The sequence below is a fragment of the Poecilia reticulata genome, chromosome 1, assembly GCF_904066995.2.
Source record: "Poecilia reticulata chromosome 1, P_reticulata-male-v2, whole genome shotgun sequence".
NCBI lineage: Eukaryota > Metazoa > Chordata > Actinopteri > Cyprinodontiformes > Poeciliidae > Poecilia > Poecilia reticulata.
Window position 1 is genome coordinate 7431537 of NC_088830.1, and position 27962 is coordinate 7459498.

The window sequence follows — 27962 nt, forward strand, 5'->3', positions numbered from 1 at the left end:
CGCGCGTCTAAGCCTGCGGGGGACACCTGGATCACGCCTTTCTCATTGTTGTTTTTATGTTTGCAGCTCCGCAAACGGTCTTGTGATGGTTTTATATTTTCATTTCTGTTTATTTTAAAACAGGAACATACAGAAAAGGTTCCCGATGATGCAAATTAGGTGATGGAGAAAGAAGAGTGAAAGAAGCGAAGGCGACAATTTAGAACAAAACGTAACAGAGGAGATTGTTTTTTTTTTTGGCTGGAAAAGCAGAGCTATCATTTTTCAGCAGAGTGTTGACTAGATAATAGTTTTTTTTTTTGGTTTTTTTTTAACCTATGAATAAATAAAAACATTATTTGAAAATTGATTGTTCTAATTTTGTCAGGTTATGCTTGATTTCAACTTCAAGGGAAAAGATAGATATGCAACTTTCCTATTACAGTGGGAAGTCAGTGGAAATGTGAAACTGAGAAAATCAGACACAGTGGAGGACGAAATGGTGCAGTGTTTCAAAAGCATCTTTTCTGTTTATTTGCTCGTTTTCTCTTTTTCTTCACTTAGATAAAGGCATGAGATAAAGGCGTTGGTTTTTTTTCTCCACATAACTGCCAATTATATAACAGATTTCTTCTTCATAACTCAAGAATCAATCCAATCAATCCACTGCCATTAAGCATTTTCTCTGAGAGGTTATGATTTCCTACTGAAATATTTCTTAATGGGAAAATCTGATTCATTTGCAAGTTTGTCTTTTTCGTGTGTTTTTTTTTTCACAAACAAGAAACACTCATGCAGACATACTTATTTCATCTGGTTTACATTCAGAGAGTATCAGTTTCACCATACACGCCGTAACCGCTTGTGTCCGACGTGCGGTCTGGGAGGCAAAGTGTTTATTTCTTAGAAGTCAGAGGAGATATATGTGTTGTGCAGCAGCAGAGTTTAATTCGTCCCCTGAACTGTGGGACGGTGAAGTGTGAGACATTCTTACAGCGAAGCAGGAGAGCGGACTAAGAACAGAGCAACATTACCAAGAGGACGTTACACTTGCACATTTAGAGTCAAACATTTTACTAAATTGTGGTGTGCACTATAGAAAACCTAAAATCACAGTTACTCAACAGAATCACATACGTTAAAAAAACAAAAAAACAAAACAAAAACAAAACAAAAAAAACTTTTTTTTTATCATTTTAGTGAAAAAGTAAAAAATTAGCACAACAGGTTTCATCTGAAGCATTTTGAATGACCATGACGAGCGGAGACAGAACCTGGCGTCACTGTGCTGTCTGAGAAACCTTAGAAATGGAATAACTGCAGCTTCATACATAACATAATCCTTCGTGTTCACCCTAACACGAAGCCATCAGACCTTCTGCCTGAACAATCCCCTAAGTGTTAAATGACAAGACGTGTCTCCGGCTGCGTTTCCATTGCAAATGTGCGCAAACATTTCTTGATTTTCTGCTAATTGTTGGGAAAAGAAACACAATTTTGCAAGTTTTGTGTTGCCGTCAAATAAGTAACGTCATTGAAATCGAGCGAATACATTTGTTCACACAATAAGTTGATAAAAGACATGCCATGTATGTCCTCCTAACACCTACAGTGTTCCTGCTGTAGTTTTGCGAAATTTTGCAACTCATCCTATTGCAAAACGTTTTTACTGAAAAATGTAAGTTTCATCGAAAATGCCTCTTGTTTCCATTTAGCAAATTCCAATTTGCGCACTTGTGTGGTCAATGGAAACGCAGTTTTGCTTTTACAGCTTTTTCATTGAAGCTGTAAAAGCCAGAAGCTGATCCACTGTGCTGCCTTTACAAGTGATTCTGTGACTGAAGGCGCCGTATCTCGCTGCAGAAGTAAACACATGTGCGTGTACACCAACACAAAGAACGAAACGAATACACCACTCTTTACAGCTCGGTAGCACAAACCCTTCAGTTGACCAGCAAGACCCGCCTTTAAGCAAAATATACTCTAAACTCCGGTTTGGTATAGCTTTAAACATCTGAATGTAGACCGCCAAACAGAGCTGTGATTGGCTGGTTCCTCCCTCCCCCCCCACCGTGAAGCGTTCACTGCTTGGGGCCGGAGGGGCTGGATCTCTGGGCGGCGTGGCACGGGTCCAGGGACTCCTTGGTGGCGCCGTTGTAGACATCTATGTCCTGATCGGTCCAGGGGGCGATGTTGCCCAGCGCCGAGGAACTGCAGTCGGCGAGAGCGGCCACTTCGGCGGGCTTCAGCACCCGGTCCCACAGGTTGAACTGGGACAGCTCCCCGACCAGAGCCTGGGAGGCGTCGAAACGCCCGCCTAGCGTGTCCTGGGGTAGAAAAACAAACCACTGTGACCAACAAATGGCTGAATGTCAGTTGAATGTTTGCTTATTTCATATTAAGCAGAGCTTTGCCAAATATATTCATCCACTGAACTTTTAGCACCACAAACTTATAAACAGTTATGATAAAAAAGCATGACAACTGTAGGAAGTGACGGAAATGTATCCCATTTGTCTGTGGCTCTTATGTACACTGCTCAAAAAAATAAAAGGAACACTTAAACACTTAAGTGAACACTTAAGTGTTCCCTTTATTTTTTTGAGCAGTGTACATTATATGTGGATGAATTGATCATTGATACAGTTTGTCTGAATAAAAAAAAAAAACCTGACCACCAAAGAAGAGAGGTTAAAAGACAATTATCGGGGTTATACCAAACTGTGTTTTAATCCTTTTTTATCATCATCAACTCACGCTCACACTGACCTACTGTAAGTCTGTCGAGCTGCAATGTTGTCAGGTCTACTACTGTGTCCTCGTTCCTGGTTAAATATTAATGAAAAGGGATCAAAACCCCAAGCCTCTCTCAGAAGCACTGATTTATGATGATTCTACAAAAATAAGATTAAAAATGTTTATTCTACCCCAGGGCTGCCTCTTGACGGGAGCCGTGGGGGGATTTTCCAATAAAATCTAGTCAACACATCCACACAACAATCCATCAGCTGTTTACAGCAGAGATTAATAAAGTGCTAGTGCCATCGAAAACCTACCCATCAAATCAACTTGTTTAGCATTGGCGCATCGCTTTATTGAATTGGAAGCTCCTGCTGTGTGCTTCACATGTTCAGCAAAAGGACAATGCGATGCAGAATGAGCGTTGGGTTGCTTCTTTGACAGCAGCGAGGAGGGATAACACAAGATTTGATCATGGTTATGTAATGTAGCTGACTGACTAATGAAGGAGGGTGGCAACCAGCTGTACGGATTAGCACCGCTAACGTTCATCAGGCACCAGCTTCTCATCTGCTGATCAGAAGTCCTGTCCACAGGGTTTTTGCAGAAGTTTAATGGTCTTAAAGTGACAGAAATGTACATTAGAAAACAACATGTTTTTTAAGTTTCTCTACAGCCTTAATCCACATAGTGAAAAGTTTTTGGTGGGGGCGATCTATGTTTTCGCATCCACCTGAATAATGTGTAGTTGCGCCACTGGAGGGCGTTTGGTCGAAGGTAAACTTTACACCTTAAATCCACAACAATACCAGTATAGACTTTGAGCAACTTGGTAAAACTGTATTGTGTGACATTAAATCATGCTTGGCTGCAACTGTATCGATGGCAGCTCTTCTTCTATTCAGTGTTAGTAGCTTCATGGCGCAGCTCCGCTCCGCATCAGTTCAGCGTTACACCGGCTGATGACGCTGCTGTGATTCACTTTGTCTGGTATTTATGTAGGCTACATATGTTTTGGCAGTTCTGTGATCATGTCAGTGCAGCAATTTATATTAAAAAGTGTTTTATTTCCGTTTGAAAGCTGCCCGCTTCCATGGAAAATCGTTCTTATAAACATATAATTACTAAAATTACTAAAATCACGATACCCTCACTTTGTATCCCTCTGAAAAATGAACCCATTTAAATAAAGAAATCCCTCCATGGGTGATACCACGATAGAGAGCGTTCATTTTATAGCGTTAACACCGGAGCTGTAAGTGGTCCGACATGAAACGGGTGTGATAGAACAACACAGCACTTTTAAATTTCAATAATCAGAATGCAGAAATTGTTTCTGTTGTTTTAAAAGGTTTATGTCAGTCTGCCTTTTCCCCATTGATATGTTTCCCAACCGCCCTGCACCTTAGGGAGTAAAAAATAAAAATAAAAAATGCTGCGCACAATGCGCAAAATTCTGAAACATGAGAATCGGGCAAAACGGAGCGGCGAACTAGATGTGAATTATGGCATAAAAACAGAGAATCCGATGCTGAACAGTGAAAAATCAACACATGATGTGAAACACATTATGACGATTAGGAAGCGCAGCAGGTGATGAATGAAAATTACTGATGGTCAATAAACGATAAAATAAATGTAGCAACAGGAGAGAAACTAAAGTGGACATAGCAATAAACCAAGAGAGGATAATACTAATCAAATGAAACTAAATGGAAATGAATGAAGAACAAAATGCAAGAATAAACTAAGAAACTAAAGTAAATACGGAGGAATGAACTGGTATGGCAAGACCTTTCGAGCAATAATTAATACAGAGGACTGTATGGCAAGAATAAACAGACACTATTTCCAGGTAAAAGATAAAATAATATTGTTGAAGTGCCATGGGCAGGGGCGCAACTACACATTATTCAGGTGGATGCGAAAACATAAATCGACACCCACCACGAAGGAGCGTAGAAACATACCCTCCCCACCCTCAAGCCCCCTCCTCCAGACGCCGATGGGTTTAGGGCAAAACCCGCTACATTTACCCCATTATGTGCGCGAGGTGAAGGAGCGTAAGGCACGCAGAAGTGTACGGAAAAACATAATCGGTGCGCCGATTCAAAACATCTACAATAATGATAGTAACATTAATAATAAAATAATTGTCAGTGCAAAGTAGCATACACATTTTTTGGTGGGGGGCGGTGAGGGACCTGGATAAAGGCTAGGGGGCGCTGGCCCGAAAAAGGTTGAGAAACACTGGTCTATAGCTATTATTCATTCATTCATTACAAAAACATAATTTCCACAAAAATGGCCTATTCTCCAACATTTTATCCATCCGTCCGTCCAGCCCACCTGCTCCTGTCCCAGTATCAGGACTCCCCCAGGCTTGATGGGATGCCAGGCAGCCAGTCCCTCTCCTCTGCCCTTCATCTTGCCCCCCTGGAAGGCCTTCCACACCCCGTCTCGCAGGGTCCAGCTGACGCAGATGTGCTGCCACTCATTCTGGGGTAGGGACAGAGGAAGCTGCGCCACCTAAAGGTAAAACAAAACAAAACAAAAAAACACATGATGGTGATGAATCATTTTTGTTTTACCTCCTCCAGCTGTAAACAATAACAGTTGTCTTTGTTGACATTTTCTTCTACTTTAATCAAAGTCAGGCAGGTGGCTATCATATGGCTATCACATCATATAGTAACTTAACAAATATAGAGATGATACCTGAAATGCACAGAGTAAGCCTACATGCCTAACAGCACATTATTAGGCTGCAAAGTTCAAGTATTTTTTTGTCTTTCTGAATGGATTAAAACAATCTGTCTGCTAATCGCTGGTGGTGAGGTTTATTTACCTATGCTTTTAAGTTGCGAACGCAGTTGTTTGCATGTTGACAAAGTACTTTTCATACAACAGAGACGTAAAACCACACAGCTTTTTGGCCCTCATGGTGTTCCATACATGAGAAGCAGGAAAGTCATGTCAGACTCAAATTTAGCGACCGAATGTGAAACGTAAAACGCACGACGCAACAAGTTATTGTTTGCTTACAAAGACTTATGCACTCACATCGGTTTCACCGCACACTCAGTTTGGTGACACAAAGACAACGCCGCAGAAACACAACTTTTTTTTAGCTACACTGCATGAAAAGTGAGGGTGTTTAAATGTCTCACCATGGAAAGCGTGGGTGTTAAATCCCCCATGGCTGTGATGCCCATCGTTATTCAACTTTAGCTCAAAGAAACCTCTAGGACCTTTAACCTTAAACTTTTATTTCGCTCAACTTCAGCAAATATCCTCCGTAGTGTGTAATTTCCTGTCCTTTCGGATCGATATATGGTTGAGATTAAACCTCAGATATAAGTATTGGTATCAGAAGTGGGAAAAAAGTGGATCGCTGCATCCCTGAGGGTTAAGCAATATTTACGACTGATGGGTGTGAGAAAAGCTCTCTACCTTGTCATTTATGAGCAGCTCGACAGGATTGTGGACTCCCTGCAGCAGGACCAGCTCGTTGGGCTGCCCGGGCACGGAGTACGAGAAGGGGGTCCCGATGCCCCCCTCTTTGGGCTTGAGCCACACACAGGCAGTGAAGGCGTACATCTCGGTGATCTCTTTCCTCACCAGGCCGTGCATGTAGCTGGTCCGCATGGGGAAGGAGAGCACGAAGCCGTCGGGAAACGAAGGCTCTGTCAGCGCTGTGGAGACACAGAGCAGGGGAAATGAAGAGAGGTCGTCAGAAAGAAGCAAGAAGCACTGAAAAAGATGGGCTGACAGGTGATTACTTCAGTGACAAACCTATATGTGTGTACCAATCTGCTCTATAGAGTAACACACACATTGGGTGGCTAATTAGTTGGGCTATCTGCTGCGGTAGCTAACCTTCAGCTAGCTGCTCAACTTCCTGGTAGTTTATCAGCTGTAGCAGCAAAACATTGATACATCATCGATAAGAGAGATTGGTAGCGCAGCTTTTGTTTCTACACCAGAACAACTGATTTATTTACACCACTTTTCCAAAGAGCTGGAAATTTCTCTCTTGTAAAAAAAGAAAGGGTGAAGACGTCCTCTGTTTACTTTTAGAGAAAACTTGGGTCACTCCTCAGGCCTTGTATCTTAGCAACAGTGTGATGAAAACATATTAAGACTTTTTAAACTATATACTTGCAAAGCCTTGCTGTACCTTAACCAGCCCACGTTTAGTGCTAAATAAGTGTTTGGGTAACTATGTAAATGACAAACGTTGATTTTTATAAAACCGTTTGGGTAAAAGGGACTAAGTAAGTGTTCTTGAAGCTTCCTGCCTTTGCTAATCTCTCTCTTTATCCTGTAAATTCCCAGATTTTTGTTTGAAATATACCTATTTATCATTTTCGGTTTTCCAGTGGTTTTCTGCCCTGAGACTTGACGAAACAGAGGTTTAAACGATGAAATTAAATCCGAACTTAATGGACTCTATTTATAGCTGTATTATTTGCGCGCCCCCTGTCCCCGCTTGACATTTCCCAACCCTCAGCCCTCATTAGCCATCTTATTTTCATCCACACGGTGTATTTTCCGCTGCTGTGATGACCCAGTTCACCCGCGGCGCTCGTTAAACTTTCATTTCGGGCGCCGCTCTTGGTGCTTTCATGTCAGAGCGCGCGGATGCGGTTATCCGCTTCCTCGTGGGTATCGGTTTACTCCCACAGACACTCACTGTGCTCCAGCTCCATGATGCGGTGGTTGACGGAGTCGATGCCCTTGTCGATCTTCTCGTGCTGATCTTGCGTCTCCTTCCTCATGCCCTGGCGCTCCTTCTTCAGCAGTTTTATCTTCCTCTCCAGTTCCCCTTCGAGGTCCTCCACCCTCCAGACGCTCTTTCCCCGGCCGGGGGAACCTTTGGAAGAAGTCGGCCTAGAGCCGTGGGAGTGCGGGGAAGCAGGACGACGGCTTCCCGGGGCACCCCCCGCTGCCGGGGATGGAGAGCCGCCGGCCGACGAAGATGGAGTCCTGCCAGTGTCCCCGGTCTGGGTGTTGCCGCCGCCGTGGCTACCGCTGCTGCTGCTGCCGACGACCGATGAATCTGTGAGGTTCAGGGCTCCGGGACCTATCTCCGCCTGTAGAGTGGTGGGGAAAGATATTAGTCTTTAGCAGTGCGGAGAAACAAAAGGTCAGACACGTACAGAAGTTAGCAAAGAATAAGGGAAAACAACAGTTGTACTAAAAGACATATATTATGTAGAAACAAAGACGAGGCTTTTACCAGCAGTTTCAGCTTGATTATCTTTATGCTAGGACAAACAGAAAACTTAGAAGAATCTATGGCACTAAATTGGGGCCATAAAGTTCGTTCAAAAGAGAAAAAAATTTAAACTGGAAAAAAAATTGAAGCTGAAATATTACTTTAAACTGAAAAGAACTTGAATATGAAAAGTAGTTTTGAACATTTTTTTCAGCTTCAAATCTTAATATTCTGTTTCAAATCTTTTTAATTTCCAACATGTTTTTTCCAGTTTCAGTTATTTTTTCAGGTTTTGAACAAACATCATGGCCCCAATTTAGCTCCATAAGACATTTGGGTGTAGGGATGACATAATAAATCTGGACAATAGATGATATGAAAATTACAAACCTTACAAACAAACTGGTACTAACTTTCATCGTAACTGTGTGGCTCAACATATGGAAACCCTTCAGCATCTTTGCTCTTATTTTAAACGTTGAATCTGATCCCCGGTTGCTCGATTTGAACAACCTTTAAAAGGTATTATTTGTTTAGTGCTATTTTATAACACAATCAAATAACTATGCTACCTTCAGTTGTTATAAATATGCTATTTATACATATGTATCAGATATAAAAAAGGAATTTGACTTTGAAATTGAATGCCTTGAAAAAAATTGAGCCTCTTTCTCTTTAAGAAGATTCTGTTGTTTCTTTGCCTTCATCATCTCAACAATGCGACATGCTACAATGCCATTATGCTGCATCAATTTTCTGTGATTTATACTGAGGTTATATGATGCAGACGTGAAATAACAAAATGTGAAAATGTTTTTAAGGTACTTGCAGGTAACATTTTTTGTTATATTTTCTCAACAAGCAAGTTGAGGAACTATAAGAGCTGTTTTTTATGAATATTTACTTGCAGCGATTGCAGTAGGGCCATTATTTGTTCTTACTTCATATTTCTGTTGAAGAAGTTTCAGATTAAGACCACAACACATGAGATCTTCACGTACTAATTTCAAAATGCTGCACAATGTACAAAAACAGTCAAGTAATGACTCAATCTGCATCTGTTTTAAGCAGTTTTTAAAATTGTTATTTTTCAGAAATTATAGAGTGGAACTAAGTTTTTAATGGGCTCTTCACTTGATGTTCTAGGATTTCATTTCCATCAAGCCATTTGTTTTGTCTGATCCATGACCTTATAATGACAGATTTGGATTAAACCTTATTGTGTCGAGCCTTTCTTAAAATTAAAATCTTACACATAACAACATTCTACAGTCATTTTACTGGCCAGTGTTTGTCTACAATTTCTGGATATGAGGGGGGAAAAAACACTTCCTAAAGCTGCTATTTTTATTTATTTTTTGCACAGTAAGTGTTTTAAAATGAGCTGCTGCCGTACTGATAATCACTCAAGCCGTTAATAAGATGCAGAGCATAAGCTACAGAAAATAATAAATAACGTGTCTGCGAGGCTGCTGTAAACAGAGGCAAATCCGCAGCAGTGGATGAGACGTTTGCGAGGGCGATGTGTAATATCAAGAGAGTTGCTGAGGCGGTGGATCTCCACATCAAGGATATAAATTCACACTGATGGAGACAACCTTGTGACTGCGCTCACCGAGGGCTGGCAGCGATGCAGCAGGGCTTCTGTGTGTGTGTGTGTGTACGTGTGTGTGCTTAAGACTTTCTGCACCTTGTAAGGCCCCATTTTTTCCAACGTTGTATGGATTTACGAGGTCCGACGCGATAAGAAGAGCTGCAGTTTTTGGGTTGGGTGACGTTGACAGCTAAGTTTTGATGTGAGTTTATTTTGGGTTCAGCGTTAGGGTCAGGCTTTAGTAATGAACGGAAGTCAATGTGAAGGTAGAAAAACAAAACATGGGTGCACATGTGCGTGGATAAATGTCTTCTGTTTCGCAATCTGAGAACACACACACAGACACACACGCACACACACGCCTTCGGTCTCTAAACCCCGAACCACCTCCAGCAGCCTTTTTCCCGTCCGGCCAGCTTCATGTTTTATTCACGACAATGTCCGAGTGTTGGATGCTGAGCAGGCAGCCGACATAATGGGAGGTGGGGCGCACTGGGGTGTGAGGGTCGGCTTACGTTGAAAGATTTCCCTTGAGCATGTGGGAGCGGGAGCAAGGCATGAGGGGCATTTGTGTCAATACGAGTTGGTTTGTAGAGCGGAGGGGGAGGAATAAAGACGGACAGGCAGCCTGTGCGACAACATTTTGTGAGATGATTCAGTTATTAGCCTCTTTTTTCCAGCAGCTGCCCGATGCATAAGCAAACTAGGATGCAACTTAGGACCTCCAGGCCAGCAGGGGGTGCTCGACTACATGCGGAGTACAGACATCAAACTGTTTTTGAATAATAAACCAACTTTAAAATTTGCTTTGAATATTAAAAATGAAGAACACATCTGTACATTCAGCTGTAATGACAAGAACAAAATGGGAAATTTTAAAAATCTATTTTAGCTAAAGAATTAGTAACCAGGGTAGAATAATAAAGTTGAGGCTTGACTGTGTTGAAGATTTTATGCTTATGTAGTTCTAAGGAGGTGAAACTGCCTCAGAAGAGTTAAAAAAGTCCCCTTTTGTGTTTCGAAACTGGAATAAAGATTTCATAATTACAATTTGTGTAATTAATAATTACGGGAAACACTAGGTAAGATATATGGCAGGTTGTAAAAAACGTATGTTTTTTGAAATGGCTTGAATAAAAACAAGAATTGGGTCAGAAAAATTATAAAAAGGACTTTATTTCAAAATTATGGATACCATTTGTTGCAATCCCCTAATTACTGAAACCAACAGATTTGGGTTGTGTAAAGTTTTGATTTCCCACCCAACGTAGGCCTACATACCTCTAGTTTTTCGATCCGGTCCTTCAGGTCCATGATGGCCCTGGCCAGCTCCTCCACCGCCCGGGCCGTCTGCAGCTGCGCCGCCGAGGTAGAGCTCACGTCGTCCCCGGCCATCACGCGGCGGTTCCCGCTCCACACCCCGACGCTCCGCGCCGGTGTGGTCCTCTCGTCCTCCAGGCCACTCTCACACTCACTCAGCTTTCCCGTCAGCTCCCGGATGGTCCGCTGGTCCATGAGGATTTGGTCGTTCTGCTGTAAGACCATCTGCCGGAGGTTCTCCGCTGTCGTCCGGAGGTCTTCGTCTCCCCCGTTCCCGTATGGAGGCTCATCCGCCTGCTGCTGCTTCTGCTCCCGTTTCTGCCTCAGATCTTTGGTCTTACACTCCCCAACAGGTAGAGGAGTACAAATCAGCCGACTGAAGCTGTAATGCTTCGCCGACCCGCCTGCCGTCTCCTTCCCCAGATTCAGCTCGTTCAGCGTGGGGACCTCCAGGTCGATGCCGCCCAGTCCGTTGTCCACTTCGTAAGACCCCGGGCCGTGCAGAGCTCCCAGCGGCCCGGCGTGAGCCACCGACCCGGACTCCAGAGGCTGGATCAGCGCCTCCGAGGTCATGGTGCTGTTATCGCCGGCGGTCACGCCGCGTTTTCGGGGATAAACGCTGGCGATGATGCAGATGACCGCGCCGAGGAAGGCGAGAGAGCCCGCTCCCACCAGCACCACTACGAACTTCATCACGCCTGCGAAAGCCGAGGAAAACAGATCGGATCAATCGCCTTCACAAACATGCAGCATCACTCCGTACCGCAACGAGCAGGAGGACACGCGCTACACGAAGAGCCTTACAATCACGACAAATACAGTAAGTGTTAACGAAAACAAGAGGTGTTATTTTTCTTTTTCAGGAGAAAACGTGACGCTTACGTCGACTTCAGCTGATTCCAGTAGCGCTGCTGTGTCCTGTCTTTCTTTCCTCCCTCTGAGTGTGATATCGATGGCACCGCGCTGTCTCGACCTGCGGGGATGCTCTCCGTCTCTGCGTTGCTAAGCTGCTCTCTCCTCCGTGCGTGCGTTGCCATGAGGACGACTGCTGGAGGAGGAGCGTGACTGGTGAGAGTAGAGGTGAGCCTCCAGCAGCTGCGCGAAACAAACAAGGCCGTGATGGATCTGTGGGTGCGCGAGCGTGTGAGAGCGCGTGTGTTCGAGCGCGCGCCTCGCCTCTTGTTACTGAAAGGGCAGTGGACGAAAAACAGCAAAACGCTAGCTGTGGACGTGGAATGCAATGTTAATCTGAGTTTTGGAAAGAAACCTTTTTTTTTTTTTTTACTTAGTCAGCCGAACTAAGGTTGTTGCCCTAAGCAGAATTTAATTTGGAGGGACGTCCACCACGGACCGCATCAACGCTGACATGTCGTTTATGATACGGGACTACCGAGGTGTCCAAAGTGTTACTACGGAATATAAAAAAAAAAAGATAAAAAGAAAATGTTCAATTAATCAAAGTCTGTGTAATTGATTAATCAAGATTAGCTTGTTAAACAGCAGGGTTTACTTTTATTTAAAAGTGAACCTTAGTTTTCATTAAACCACATAAAGTGTCCCATATCCTGCAGTAGCTTCTGATAATGGACTGAATATTTTTCATACTGGAAAACAATTAACCCTCACTGATTTACAGATTTGTTTTCTACAAAAATGAACTTTGTTCATTTTGTGAATATATTGTGTTTAGTTTAGTGTCAAGCAATAATTAAAAAGAAACATTATTATAATACATCCTGGGAGATGACATCACATGATCACAGGGCTAAACGGCAAACCAGAGCCACAAACCAAGACAACATGGCTCAACAACAAAATGAATATTTTATATGAGAACCAAGTAAGACGACATGATCACACAACACATGAGGATGACAAGTCTTTAGCAGTACAGACTAAAATAGAACTGTCAATGTTTAAATTTTTTGTCAGGTTCATATTTACACAGATATATTCACATGAAGATTAGTTTTGTAACTTTAGAAGTACTATTGACAGTTGTATATACCTAAATGTTAACTCAGATGTTTAGTGGACATATTATACAGTACACATATGAATATGTTCATTTGGAACCCCCTATTCATTCTTCATTATCCGAGACCGTTCTGCATAGATCCTGCATTAAAGTCGAGGAGAAACGTGCAACGATGTCTAAGCAGCTTATTCTTTGGGCCGGCCCCAAAGAATAAGGTCATGAAACCTTTTGAAAGGCACCAAAGACAAAACCTCAAAATAATCTGTATTCTGACTCAGCTCACTTACAGTTGAACCCATCTTTAAGCCCGCATGCACACATGCCATTTTATAAGCCGACATCCATGCCAAGTCACATGTCTGTACATTCACAGATGTGACACAAGCCTAATATGTAATTAATGCAAAACTGGGTCACAAACACATCATTTGTTTTGGGGGAAAGAGGAATACGGAGATAATAATACCGATTTCACAAACTCAAGCAGCATTTTCTGTTTTATCCTCCTAGAACTTTTTTGCAACATGACTAGAAGAAGAGCTACGAGTTACTCTAAGCTTGTTTAGACCAAGCTTATAACAACAGTTAGAGCTTACAGCCTGATATTCATGCAGCATGCTTACTGCACGCATGTAATTTGCAAAGATTTATCGGGAAAAAAATGTATTTTGTGTAAACATGAACAACTTCAGGTTGTGCAGCTTTATTTAGTTGTCATGTGAAGCAACAGCAAGCACATCTGTTTTACAGGCCATGTCTTTGATAAATGACTGTCGAGATTAACGATATATATGAATAACACCTACATATTTTCAGCAATTCTCCACATTTTTGTAACGTGTAACAGTGAAATAAACATTCAGGGTTTCTACACATTACTAGCTTTTTTATTTACAGACCATCTTGATTGGAAAAATGAAATATCTGAAAAATAAAACAGTGTAGAAAAAAAAGTCTAAAATCTGTAATTTAAATGTTATGATTTAAGTACGAGTCACCCAGTATAAAGTTTTACTAAATGTTTTCTGATGAGACAAACATCAGAAGAACTGAGTTGCTAATTCAGAATACAGAAACTTACACAACCAACCCGACACACACACAGTCGTGTTTTCATCACTTGTGGGTACTTCACATTGACTTCCATTAATTTCTGCAGCCTAACCCTTACCATCACATACCTAACCCTTACCTTAACCTTTACCCTAAACCTAACCATCACATACCTAACCACTCACCCAAAAACAACAATTTCCCTCATGGGGACCAAGAAAATGTCCCCACAAGGAACAATGGTGCCCATAACCCCACATTGTAGACAGAAATAGGTTCCCATAAGGATATAAAAACCTGGTGCGCACACACACACACACACACACGCACGCACGCACGCACGCACGCACACACACACACACACACACACACACACACACACACACACACATACACAGAGTCACTCAGGGTGCCTCTTAGTAAACTGAGACGTCTAATTTGGTTCCATCTGGGTCTGACTGAATGCTGACCAAAAATACAAATGAAAACAGCTAAAGATGACACACAGTATGTTTCAACACCGTCTCTACCAGCAAAGGAACAAAGGAAGCAGCCGTGGTAGGAGCTGTTTGAACTATTCATCGCGGCATCAAAACACAGAGATGAAAACCCAGGATGGCCTTAATGTCCCTCCAAGCCTTAGTCCTCCTGAAAACACACACAGAATGCTGCAACCCTAAAACAGTGTAACAGCGACACCCTGTGGAGGATTTGGGTGTTGAACTTTAATGACTCCTACTTATACTATGGATAAAATAACCATGATTATAATAAAAACAGACATGTTTTTCTTTTTTCACATTAAATGTAACCAGATGTTGGTAACAAGCCAAGTAATCCACACACACAACGACATAAAAACAAACTCATCTTAAAATAAAGTTATGTCTAATAGCTGGAATAATACAGCATAGTTGTTGTTGTTGGCATCTGTCAATATTTAGAAAGTTTTCATGCAGCTATGCGACACATCAAAATGTTATGACTTGTAAAAGCACAGAGAACTTTACAAAATAAAATGACACTATTAGTGTTAAGAGACAGTAATAACTTGTAGAAAGCTTGCAAAAAAAGTGCATAAATTAAACAGAAATGGTCTTTAAGGACAGGCGTTACGCAAGACTCCACTGCTGAAGAAACAAAATTTACTAGAGTATGATTTAAAGATGCTGCTCCAGATTTGGACAAGCCAGTGAAATACTGGGAGATTATAGTCTGGTCACTAGAGAGTTAAATCTTTGATTTCACTGCACGTTTGGAGGAAGGATGGTTTTAAATCTACATATGTCCCCAAAAACACTCTGCCAAAAGCGAGGTCTTCAGATGGGAGCAACATTGTTTGGGCTGTCTGTCATATAGCATATTTCCCTGGTAGACTTCACACAATTGAAGAAAAAATGAGTTCTGAAATGTAATGGAACATTCTAAGAATCCAAAAAAATAAATAAATGTGTTGGTTTCCACACAAGACAGTTGTCAAACTGACACAGCCAAGGAGATTCTTCATTGGTTTCAGACAAAAGATGCAAAACTACGACAACGGCCCCGTCAGTCGCTTGATTTGTATGCAGCTGGATTTATAAAAGGAAGTTAAGAACCAGAACGAATAGAAAGAACCCAAAGAACCATCAACATCTGACTACAGTTTGTGTGAAAGTCTGAACAATGCATCTGACTAGTTTCTCCATACAGGAGACGTCTTCAAATGGTGATAAACAAGAAAGAGTGTTCAATACTTATTATCTGTGTAGTATTATTTTTTGCCCATCTCTTCATTTGCGCTCTAATTTGCATTGATTTATGTGTGTAATTCTTGAGCGATTTCACAAAAAATAACTATGGAGAAAAATACTGAAATGCTGAGCGCTTATTTGACCTGGTTTTCCATCACATATAGTCTGAGCTGCAGTGAAATAGTTTCGATTAAAGCCTCTTTTTGTGCTCAAATGGCCTAGTTAAAGTTCAGACCTATAACCAACTGAGATTGATGTAACATAAGCTCTAAAACTGACCAAGTTTGTTCCCTTTTTACAAAGAATGGGCAAAATAAATCAATAAACAAAATAAAATACAAATTAATCAGTGTTATAGCTGAAGTTTGAGTAAAAACAACAAAGTATCACTTTAGGAAGTTTTATATAAAATGCAACCTAAAATTAAAAAATAAATACATAAATAAAACATACCTGGAGTGTTGCTGTGATTTTTTCAGGCTTTGTTTGAGAAATTTAATCTCCCATGGAAACCATTCAGCTGTGCAAAACACCTGGGTGGACTTAGCTCCGCCTCCCATGACAGAGATCTTCTGAAGGCGGAGTTTTAGAAAGAGAGTTTTTAAAGAGACAGAGGCACAATTTCAAGGTGTTACATAATGAAGTAAATGTTTTTTAAGTCACATTTGATATACACAGAATTTTTATAAAACTGAAGGTAGCAGTTACTTGATTGATCTGTAAAATGACACTTATGTGGCTGGAAAACACATAATGCTGCTCCTTTAAGACAACAAAAAAAAAAAAACGCTAATCAGGTTCACTGGTACTGCAACATTAATAAAGTTGTGTGTTTATGAATAGATTCTTATGATCTATTTGCAGTTCAGCTATATCTCCATTAGCCAGCAGACTAGGCAACTAGTGAAAAAACAATGACGCCACTCCTAAAAAAACCTTGGAAGTATTTTTAGAGCGCTTTTAATCAAAGGCCTTTTACAAGAAACACAAAAACAACACGTAACAGGTTCACCGAATACATTATCTGTACAGCAAGAGGTTGCAAAAACATGCTTCGGCACAAACATTTTTTCATGTCATTATCGCCCTCCGCCTTCTTCTCGTCACCATCGGTACAATGTACTCATTTCAAATCATCATAAAACCACAAAAAAAACAAAAAACCTGCAGTCTCAACACATGAAAAAAAAACCCACGACCATTAACAATGGCTCATTCAAACAAATAGCCTTACATTAAAAATAATTATGCATATTCAAACACGTATTAAAATACAGTACAAATATGAAAAAAAAAAGCTTAAAAAACAATCCGTAATTGAGTATTTTTGATTCATACATTAAAATGAGGATCCTTCAGTTTGTCCTATACATGCTGATCCAGCACTTGGAAATTACAACATGAATTTACAAAAAATTTCAAAGGGGGAAAAAAAAAAAAAACTAATTAAGGAGATTATAGAGCCCTATTTGGTTACATAACAGGCCACTAAGTTGAGTTGTGCTACCCCCGTATGAGAAGAAAAGCAACGCTTTCCAGACTAATATCTTAAACATCTACCAACTGCTAGTATCACCACCACCTAAAAGAGAAGAAAGATACAGAACATGAGAAATATTTTGAAAATCATCCCTCCATGCAGAGAGAAAAGCTGTTTTTTTTTTTTAGTTCACAGCATGTTTGGAGTTAAATAAAAGATTAAAGGAGACAGACATCTTCATTCGTGGTTAAGGTAGTTAACTTATTTCTTCTCGTATAACGGAATAAATCCAACAGCGGTGTACTGACGGTACAAAACAAACATACCTCTACAAACAAACGACCTCTACGTCTGTGCCTTCAAAATAAAAATAAAAAACAACACATCAGAAACAGTGTGAACTTCTTACAGTAATGAGATCCTTACAGTCACCAAGCTGAAGTCGTGACTATCTAACAGCTGTCCAAAGAGCCAAGCAAGAAGAGTGGGAGCACAGCTATAAGGCAACGCATGCGGAAAAAGCTATAATACACAGAACCGAGTGGAGGACTGGGAAGGTCCGGGAAGAGCAGGAAGCACCAGAGAAGAAGAATCTGAAAGTCCAAAAATATGATCACCGTCAGAGGTTCTTCTGCTTTAAAGAACGAGAAGAGAGCGAGAAACACTTTGAATCATGTGAACGGAAAATTGTTCATCAAAATAAAAAATATTTTGGTTCATTTGGGACAAAAGTGGCAACACAAAGAAGTGAAATGAATAAGTTTGAGTGAAATGAATGTTTGACGCTCAAACTCTTTCCACTTAATTACCTAAATAAATATTTAAAGTTAAATAGCCAGCTACACTTTCTCCTTCATTCAGACAATTATTGATGGTAGATATATCAGCAAGAGCATCGGTATCGGCCGATATTAATCATTTTTCATTATTTCGGTGTCGGTCCAATATTAACAACCATTACTTATTTCCTCGTTTGTTGAGGGAGAGGAGTTTGGTCATGCAGTATTTGTTTGGTCATGTAAGATTTTCTCCAGGTGTCGAAACTGATGAAATATATATGATACCAATATATGTCGTTCATCGGCCACAACAGCAATGCTAATATCGAATGTCGATATCGGCTCAAATTTTCATATTGATACATCCTCAGAGAAAAGTTACTCAAAGGTTGTTGCTAGGAAACCAAAGAGTGAGTGAGTTAGTCGATGCCACCAAAATTGCTAAGCTGGCCGTGAAATGTTGAGCAGCTAAAATCTTTGCTCTGCCTACATTACCCAGAATGCTGTGCCATTCTGGATCAGTTCAGTGAAATTATGTATGATGCATTATCTATTCATTATGATCACATGTATGTCGTAATATATATTATTTGTAATGGAAACGCAGCTACTATTATGAAACATGGGAAGACGGGTAAAGCTAAATACAGGGCGGTTCTGAAGGAAAACCAGCTACTGGCTAGGAAACATGGACAACAAGCCCAAATGTTCAGCCAAAACTACAACTGGATAGTTTAGGAAAGAAAATGCACAAGTTTTAAACAATACCCAACAGAGAATCCAAGACAAAACCTACAAAACAATGTGCAGAATCAGGCTGAGCCTGAAAGAAATAGATGCTGACTCAGGGGAGGGCGAGTACTAAACCCTGCTTCTTTTACCCCCCACATCACATTTATGTCATACTTTGTTTTAGTGTATTCCAAACACATTAAGTTTGTGGTCTTAAAGGCAGAAAATGTGGAAAAACCTAACGGCCACCTCTAATGTTCCACAGATGTGAAACATCGGGCCATAAAAATCACAGAATCAGAAACAGTGGTTGGTTTGTTGAGCTGGTTGCTTCTGGACCTTCGAGACCTTCGTGGGTTGAGAGGCTAGGAGCGAATGAAGCAGCTGAAGAAGGAAGCTGTGAAGGTTTGGGAGAAACTGAAGCAAGAAGTACGAATTTTTACAAATTCAAAAGTTGGTTTTGCATTTAAACACGTTCCTACTCTGCGTTTGTACGCATGTGTGTAAAACAGAAGAGGGGGGGATAGAAAGGCCTTGAGAGGCAGATCGACTTCACTGAACGTGTTTTTCGATGCAGTCAAGTGCATTGCATTCACCTCGCTGTACTGACGCACTCTTCAGAGTCTAAGTGCAAAAAACACATCTCTTCATTAAAACATTGGCTGGCTGACCCCCCGTCCGATCACGTCGGGCGGGGTCAAAAGCTTGACCAAACACCCCCTCGTGTCGCCGATGGCGACCTACATGGGAACGGAGAGTCCACGTTGGTAATGGGCAAACTCCTTTCACTTCCAGCAAATGTGCTTGATGAGAGCAGATGGGTGAGGGACGCACTGTTAGGACAACTGGTATTTGCGACAAACAAGCAGCCCCCATCTCCCCAGCATGTGTGTATCAAGTGAAAGAAAACAAATTCTGTTTTCTAGCATGTGTGTGGCGCCAGATGGATGTAATATGGCAATCTAAATGACAAGAAGTCATACAAGCTGCCTCTTTTTTTCTTTTTTTTTGTGAAAAAATATGTTTTCTTGAACTATTTTATGGCTGGGTGTTATTTAGTTACATTATATTTGGGGTTTTCCCCCAGTGTATTATAAGCCTGGCGGGCCACCAGGCTTTACTTGCCCCCACCACCAGGGTAAGCGCTGCTCGTTTATCTTAAAAGGAGTTTTTTTATTAACGCGCCAATAGCATTGATAACAAAGATGAGTTTATAGTTAAAGGGACAGTATTATGTGTTTCCAGGCTCACAGTGCCATATTATAGCACAATCAAGTAGCTATGCTAACTATTTGTTAAAAGAAATTATATATATCAAATATGACTTAAAAATTTTTACTTTGTAATTTAGCACCTTGAAATTAGGCCTCTGTCGCTTTAAAAACTCCTTCAGGAAGCCATTACAACATTGTTCCTCTATTAACCCTTTAACAACATTTTTACCAGTGTTACACTGAGAAGTAGCTCCTATAAAGAGCTCAGCAGATGTGCAGTTACACCAGGTGTTTGCTAACTGCTGACTGGCTAGTCTTAAGGAGCTGAGTGATAGAGACAGAAGCTTGGAAACTGCAGCTCAAAGGAGTTGCGTCTCGAAGGCAGAGCTAGGTTCACCCAGCCCTTTTAACAATTGAATGGTTACCATGGAGATCAAGGGATATCTCATACGTGCATGAAAGAATCAAGGCAACATCCAGGTATGTTTTTGATGAGGGAATATTATAACATGATGTAAAGCTCAAAAAAGTAGATTTTACATAAAACTGCCCCTTTAAAGCACTGAACTGGGTGCAAGGCCGAGATGGTGGACCAATCATCCTCGCACACTCTGGTGGTGCACCTCTGTATTTTTGTAACCGGCTAATTTTCCCTCAGAATTGTCTATTTGGAAGGTGTTCTCGCAGAGCAGCTTCGCCTGTATATGATCCCTCTATGAAGGCTGTCTTTCCAGTGAGTACCGCACCAAAGTATACATTAAGTGCAAAAGACTCAAAGCTTGCTCGGCTCGCTCGACGCAACTCTCTAAAAGCGCAACTATAAAGGCTTAGTCTTGCTGTAAGAGGTTTGTGCTGAGGGAGCAGAGAGACTGATGTGAGAGCATATTTGTTTCCAGTCAACTTCGTTAACAAAAAAACATGGTGGGCCGCTGGTGGACTGCCCTAGAGCACTGACCACTGGGTTCAGCAAGTTCTCTGGGGGAAACCCTGAATTTCATTGAGTATCTAACCAATGATGGCAAACCTTCTGTAGAGTGGGTAGAACAGGGCTGAAGTGGCAACACTGGCATGATATACTTTATATATATATATAGTTTTCTATCCCAAATGGCATCACAGTTTGTATTATTGGATCTCTTATGGCTTCAGGACGGAGGAGTCCTCGGACGCTGCGGCGGGAGGAGGCGTGGAGGCGTTTTCGATGCTAGCAGAAGGCGAGGCAGGCCCTGACGCCGGAGAGGGAAATTCTTTTATGGTGACGGTCACGAGGTTGGTGGTTACATCGGTGACCACCACGTCCTTGCAGCTTGGTGCCATTTCCGGGTGCCAGTCGGGGTCTCCCTCGGCGGGGACCCTTTTGGGTTCAAGGGGGGACGAGGACTGTTCCGGAGCCACAGAGGAAACCGTGGAGGGACCTTTGTGCTGGCAGGGACTTCTGGCTCCCTCAGAGGCGGCTTCGGAGCAGTCCATGGCATCTTCGTCTTGATCTTCCAAAGATGGAGACGGAGAGGGGGGGACTGGGGTTTTGTTTGCTTCTGAACATGAGGCATTTTGGGTTTCTGGAGATTTACTGGATTTTGACTCCTTGGAGGCTTCTGCGGCAGGCTGAGGGCGTTTAGCTGTGACTTTGCTGGAGGTGGAGGAAGAAGAAGAGGAAGGAGGCCGTGCCTGGCGCTGTGAAGAGCTGCTGTTGATGTCCCTGGGTCCCGTAGTCGAGCTGGACCCCGTTTGGGAGTGAAAGGACATGGGCCCGCCACACTGCAGCCCGAAAGGCTTCCCATACATGGGGAAGCCCAGCATCTTTAAAGGAGGCTGGAAAGGTCTGTAAGGGGCCTCCCCCTTCCTGCCGATAATGCGATTGCGAGACGGGATGTTTTGGCGACCCGTCTGCACATTCCTGGACCCCGCCGTGCCGCCGCCCCTGCCTGGCTTGTCGATCACCTTCAGGTTAAGGATTATCCGCCCTCTCTTGACTTCTCTGGGTTTGACCCGGCGGTTCAGGATGCGGACTGTCTCGGAGAAAGGGGAGACGTGCATGCGGGACTGGAAGCCACTCGAGCTGGAAAAGGCGGGCCCTCTGGGGTCTGTGCGAGGCAGGGGCCGCCTGGACATCCGGTGGCAACGGTGAATGTCTTTCTTCAACTTATGGGTGGCGGCGAGAGAGTTGAGTTTGGGGGAAGGTGCTGGTGCCGATGACGAGGAGGAGAATGGTAAAGCATTAGGAGCAGCAGAGGAGGAGGAAGATGAGGAAGAGGAAGATGCTCGACTGGAAGTGGTTGAGGAGGACCGAGGCATGCTCTGCCGGCTGCTGGAGGCGCGACTGGTGGGCTCTGCTTTCTGACCGCGACCCTGAGGAAGACGATGAAGTTAGAAATCTTATAAAATTAAAAGAACAAGAGCTATTTAGCTGTATAAGATGGGCTGCAATTTTTTAGTTAGTACATGTGGCAATATTGAGCTATGTAGAAATATACTATATTAATAAATATCATGTAGGAAATTCATTAGAATCAAAAGATTTTAGTAAACAGATGACCAGGGATTCACGACCACAACTGCCTGCTAACAGCTGAAATCCGAAAATACTTGAGACTCCCCCCAAAAATGCATATTTTAATACTTCAAACACCAAATATACCTTAATATGCATTAACAACCACAGTGGAAACTGTTTTAGTACCATCTATGGTTTTCCCGTTCTTGGAGCTACAGCCAATCAATGGCAAGGAAAATGAATGGAGCTCCTGGATTGGCTGCTTTGCAAACACCAGCCAATAGCGTGACAAGTAGCATTGTGTCTAAATATTTCAGTTTTTCCAGCTGCATTTTTTTTTTGTGGTTTATGAATGTGAGGAAACAGAACTGCTGTGTAAACAATTTTCATCCAATTCAAAATAAAAGTATGAAATTAAGCATCTAAATACGTGAGAAATTTTTAACAACTGACAACCAAAACGTTAACACAGATTTTAAAGTTCAATTAACTGAAAGTTTACAAAAAAGCCAAGTAAATTAGTGCTTCAAAATAAATCTAGAGAAAATCAATTCAGGGGAAGCTAAATGTGCTAACAGTTTTAAAGCTAGCAAAAATGCGAAAGGGCTAAAAAAAATGTAGCTCCTCTATTATAGCAGAAGTGTGCCCAGCACTGTTTGTATCTCGTTAATTATATTCTTAAGACATCAGAAAATCCACCTCGGATCAAAACACTTTAGAAAAACATCATGATATCAAAGATAATAATATTGATTACAAAAAATACCAAATATCTATGAGTTTTTTTGAGAAAAAATATGTTTAATTAGCTTTGACTGAGCTGACGGTGGTGTGGAGAAATGAAGCAGCTAAGTGGGTCAAAGTTCCCGTCTGAGGAAGGCAGGCCTTGCTACCTAAACATAAACATGACACGGGACGTGTGTAATATCTGGCTTTTGCACCTTTCTGACAGCCCTGTTAATTCTCAGGCTGATTTCTAAAAAAATAAAAAATGGCTGAGTGAAAAAGAAAGTAGGTCAACTCAAATGCCAGCTCCACCTTGTTTTCATCTCATTTAGTAATGACAGAACACGCTCTGATGCGAGAATCGAAAATAGACTTCAAAAGAACTCGATGGCCTGCTTGTAGACGCCACGCTCCAGTTTCCTGCAAGGGGCTGAAAAAAGGTAAAACTTGGATATTTTATTGTGTTTTACAGTTGAGAGGGAGCTTTCTAATCGTATAAACCTAAATAATGGACATTTCTATTCATAAACATGAGCTGCAAAAAAGCAAAAAGTATTAGTCACACCTTTGCCGCAAAGTTTTTGGGTTTCGGCCCACGTTTTTTGGGCCCGTGGATTTCCCTCTCCCGTTCCCTACAAAAAAAAAGAAAAAAAAAGAGAAAAATTAGTTAGAACTGAAAGAGGAGCAGACAGATAGAGCACCAGAAGTCACATTTTAATTGGGCCTTGTTCTCATCCTCCCTTCTCTGTTCTTGTGTCCATTTCTGTTTCCATTTGATGCGTCAGTTTTAGCTCTGACTGCTTGGGTTTCCTGTAAACATCTCTGAGAGCAGTATGGGCCTTTCAAGTGGCTCGGAAGGACACACAAATAGAAAGTTTCCTCAGATAAACTTTTCAGAATCAGTGATGAAGAACAGAAAAGGCGAAACAGAAAAAGGCAAACACCAGTTTGAAGTACACGAATGAAAATTAAAATCGACTTTAATGTCTTTGCGGAAGACGCAGCGGTTTTGTGAGTGACTAAGTAACGGTAACGGATTATCTGGCATGTTTCTCACTACGCCCACATGATGTCTACAAGAACAGTCTGGGGATGCATCACCCTGTTCCGTTTCACCAAGTGTTCAAGCGAGAAGGCAAAGGCGAGTCTTCTCAGCAAGAATGTACGATCTGACACTTGTGTGTTTAGTTGGAACACCTTCTGATATCGAGGACTGGGAATGTCCCAAAAAGCTCCTTTCATCTTTGGAAACAGAGATTAAACCCTGTTTTCCCCCTATGTCCAGCTAAATTGAGATAATTAGTCAGAGAAGCAGGTGACTCTTTTTCTTCCGACAGGAAATCTGGTCAGTGTTGATGAGATGATGGAAGGAGCTAAAAATATGGTAATCCTGGGAGGAAAAACTACCAAGCAGCTTCAAAACACTTGAGACTGAGGTGGTTAAAGACCTTCTGACAGGAAGATGACCCCAAACATAGAACTAGAGCTACAACAGAGGCTTGATGCCTCATGTGAGTGGCGCGACACGAGTCATGACACGAGTCATGTGATTGGGTACGTCGCTTTGTCTCTCCATTACAACCAACCTGTCCCACACGGGGCCCCTTCAGCTGTAAGTCGGTAGCAAAGGTAGGGTTAAGGTGGAGCTACTGCCATCACACAACCACTCAAACCAGATGTCCACCACATGTACTGCAAAAGTAAATGGGCAGAAGTCGTGGTGTGTAGAGGTTACTGATTACACTACTTTGTTTTGGTATGTAACATAAAATCCCACTGAAACATAATGTTTGAGGCTGTAGCAAGGCAAAACGTGGAAAGGTGGGGGACTTTATCCATCTTCCATGTCCTTGTGATGACAAGAGTGCGATTTTCTCTGCTTCCATCCGTTGGCACGGCAACGTTGGAGCTCCAATAATGTTATCATAACAACATGATAAACAGGAGAACGCTGTACGATCTCATAAACATAACTAACTCTGCAGACTCTCATCACAGCGCAGTGATCAAACTGCAGTGGCTTCAGTAAGCTGGAGACAAGCTCCGCTCTGCAGAAGCAAAAGTCAGCACAGAGGTCGTTTCTGCCCACTGCGATAACCTTTGACAGAGTCTCTTTGAAAAGCAGGATGAACTAATCTTTTTCGTTTTAATGCATTTATTGACCTTTACGTAATGCTAATGTGAAAATCAAAAGTTATGTTACTTTGTTATTGTTCATTTCACTTTGCTTCTCTTTGGGAAACTTTTGTGTGAAACAAATATGAGGAACATGGACACTGGATACAAGACTTAAAACATATAAGTTAATGTAGTGCATGGATTTTATTCCATATAAAATAGACGATTGGACAATATACATAAAAAACTATCAACAGCCTTATTAATATGTAATATCATAGCTTTTGTTTTAGCTTTACTCTTTGTTGAATTCCCCTTGTTCATTTCATTAAAAAAATCTGAGTACGTTGTTTACATAAGTTGCTTAAAATCACATTTATGCTACAGAGAAGAATGCATCCACTAATAAAGGAAGAGCATCCCTTCGTTTTATTTTTTAATAAGTTTTCATTACATCTACATCTCTTATACAAGAATGACCCCAGCTTCCACTTTAATCCAACATTTTGTTTCCCCTAATTTTGGAGCTAATCTTATTTTGCACTTACAAAATTAACAGAAGAAGTCATATGTGGAAAAAGTGAAAAGACTGTTTAAAAAACACAGAAATTAAGGAACTGGATTTACTCACTTTTGTTCGAAACCCAGAATGAGCCTGTCGTCCAGGATATTCTCTTCTGGCTCCCAGGTGCTGTGCCTAAGCAGCAAAGAAATAAAAAAAACCATGAGATCATGCAGATGACCAGAAATGCATTTAGCTCATTAGCAGCAGCACAGCAGAACGTGAGAGGATGCCAGATCTGAAGCACTTGGAATAAAACACTCACTTCATTGCCCATCCCTTCCATTTCACCAGATATTCAAGTCTTCCCTGTAAGAGAAAATCACATGGATTATTTTTGAAAAAAGAAAACAGTGACAAATTTTTTTTAAAACCTTTAAAGCTGACTTGGGAATCCTCTGCAAAAATATATGTATCCACATATGTTACTGACTGCACATTTTCCATTACCTGTCACTTGTGGGTTTTAAAAGAACAAAACACTTTAATCCTTCTTCATCAGAGAATCTTTGCATTTTTATTGAATGGAATCTCTCCATTTAGAGAAAAATAACATTCAGTCCTGATTCTTTGTAAAATCAGTGTTGTTTGTTGCATTGTCATAACAAAATCCAGCTAAAACAAGTCTGTTCAATTTTTAAAAATTATCTTTATATAAAAAAAATACTGCTCAGTTCCACATAACTTTAGCCAAAGTTAATATTAACCCCCATAAAGGGTCTTTAGACCCACATGTGTCTCTAGATCTGCCGGTTGCAGCAGACCCCCCTGCTCTTGAAGAAAGCTATGCATTAAAGTCAAACTTCTGTTTGTTTTTTTGTTTGTTTGCATTTCTAAATTCTGGTCTGTTTTTAGATGTTCATGCCTAGAACATATTCTCCACATTCAATGTACACAAAGCAAAAAGCATTTCTCGTCTGAAACTTACAACTGCAGCCCAACTACTACACCACTCCGACGTTGGTCCACCATAATCTGTATAGCATCTTCCAGAATATACTGCCCACATGAAAACTTCTAGAAGTCCTTCCTTCATCAACCATGCATGATAAAATCCCTCCTAATGAAGTTTCGGTATTAAAAGACCAACATTTTAGCACGAGCTGCTTTTAAAGTTCCGTTTGAGACATCCTTTAACGTGATTCTTGAAGCACTAAAGGATTTAAAACTGCATACTTTGACTCTATAGCTTTAGCCGCAATTAGCTGGCATGAAAAAAAAATCATGCCCTCCTCTCTGCTTAGCACAGCCCACATCGGCTGTGCTCGGATGTGTTGCTCCTTTGCAGCTAGCCTCTTCTTTGTGTCGCTTTTTCTCTTATTACTCTGCCCATTGTCTCAGTATAAAAGCAACGGCTTGGGACGAGCGTTAGCTTTAAGCTAGCGACGGCTATCAAACTATTGGTATCCGTCAACCACAAGGCCTCCATAGCGTTGCATATAAGAAGGCAGACTCAGTCACAGCCTATAGACGGGACCGCGCGCCGTCACTAACATCTGCAGCGGCGCGACGCTTACCTTACGGACGCGGCGTTTCAGTATGGCTTCCGCCGCAAAAATGCGATCTCCCGTCGCAGAGAGTTCCATGCTTGCTCGGCCCAACTAAGCTGCCTGGTGTCGGTTTGTTTCTGTAAAGTCGGTGAGCTCCGCTGTGTCTGCTGTAGTATAAGACCAACTGCGAGGGGAACACATACACACGCGCGCGCACCAGCACGCGCATTGTCAGTGTGTGTGTGTGTGTGTGTGTGTGTGTGTGTGTGTGTGTGTGTGTGTGTGTGTGTGTGTGTGTGTGTGTGTGTTGAGCAGAAACAGCAGCGGTGCCGCGGCCAACCCAAGTCACATGTCCGGGGTCATCCTTGGTCGCCACGGCAACTGACCCGCACAGACCTTGAGGATGCGAAGAACCGCGAGCGGCTCGGAGCGGTAAATCACGCTGCTGTAACGTCACACTTTACGTTTAGGGATCAATACTTTCTCTATTGAAAGAACAGTGTTACCTTCAGAACGGCTTCACAACGTATGTTAGTCTTTCCAGCTGATTTTATGATCTGTTTTTGTAAAAAAATAAAAATAAAAAAAACACCCAACAAATAAATCATAAATAGCCCTGGCTGGGCGTCAGTTGCAGATAATAGTTTTTCATGCAAGATTAAACACATTTTTAACTTTCACACAGCATGTTTCAGCAACACGCAACGTAACATCATTGTACTGTTGTCTCTGTTGGGGTAATTTGCTTCG

At 41.7% G+C, this 27962-nt stretch overlaps 1 protein-coding gene across 1 annotated transcript; it reads right to left on the bottom strand.

Annotated features, from left to right (window-relative positions):
• Positions 1–482: 482 nt before the first annotated feature.
• nptxrb (neuronal pentraxin receptor b) lies at positions 483–27649 on the bottom strand. Its single transcript, XM_081612410.1, has 12 exons — positions 27240–27649; positions 25988–26031; positions 25792–25857; positions 23608–23674; positions 20961–22171; positions 11736–11948; positions 11617–11639; positions 10815–11551; positions 7415–7814; positions 6172–6413; positions 5068–5247; positions 483–2306 (listed from the first exon to the last, which is right to left on the bottom strand). The coding sequence occupies exons 1-12, from the start codon at positions 27306–27308 to the stop codon at positions 2061–2063; spliced, it is 3498 nt and encodes a 1165-aa protein (XP_081468536.1). The 5' UTR covers positions 27309–27649; the 3' UTR covers positions 483–2060.
• Positions 27650–27962: the final 313 nt, after the last annotated feature.

Coding starts and splice junctions, on each gene's coding strand:
- nptxrb (XM_081612410.1), bottom strand. CDS start 27,308: ATGGAACTCTCTGCGACGGGAGATCGCATTTTTGCGGCGGAAGCCATA. Junction 11,640..11,735: donor TGGAATCAGCTGAAGTCGAC/GTAAGCGTCACG, acceptor CTCTTCGTGTAG/CGCGTGTCCTCCTGCTCGTT. Junction 7,815..10,814: donor ACCGGATCGAAAAACTAGAG/GTATGTAGGCCT, acceptor ACCACTCTACAG/GCGGAGATAGGTCCCGGAGC.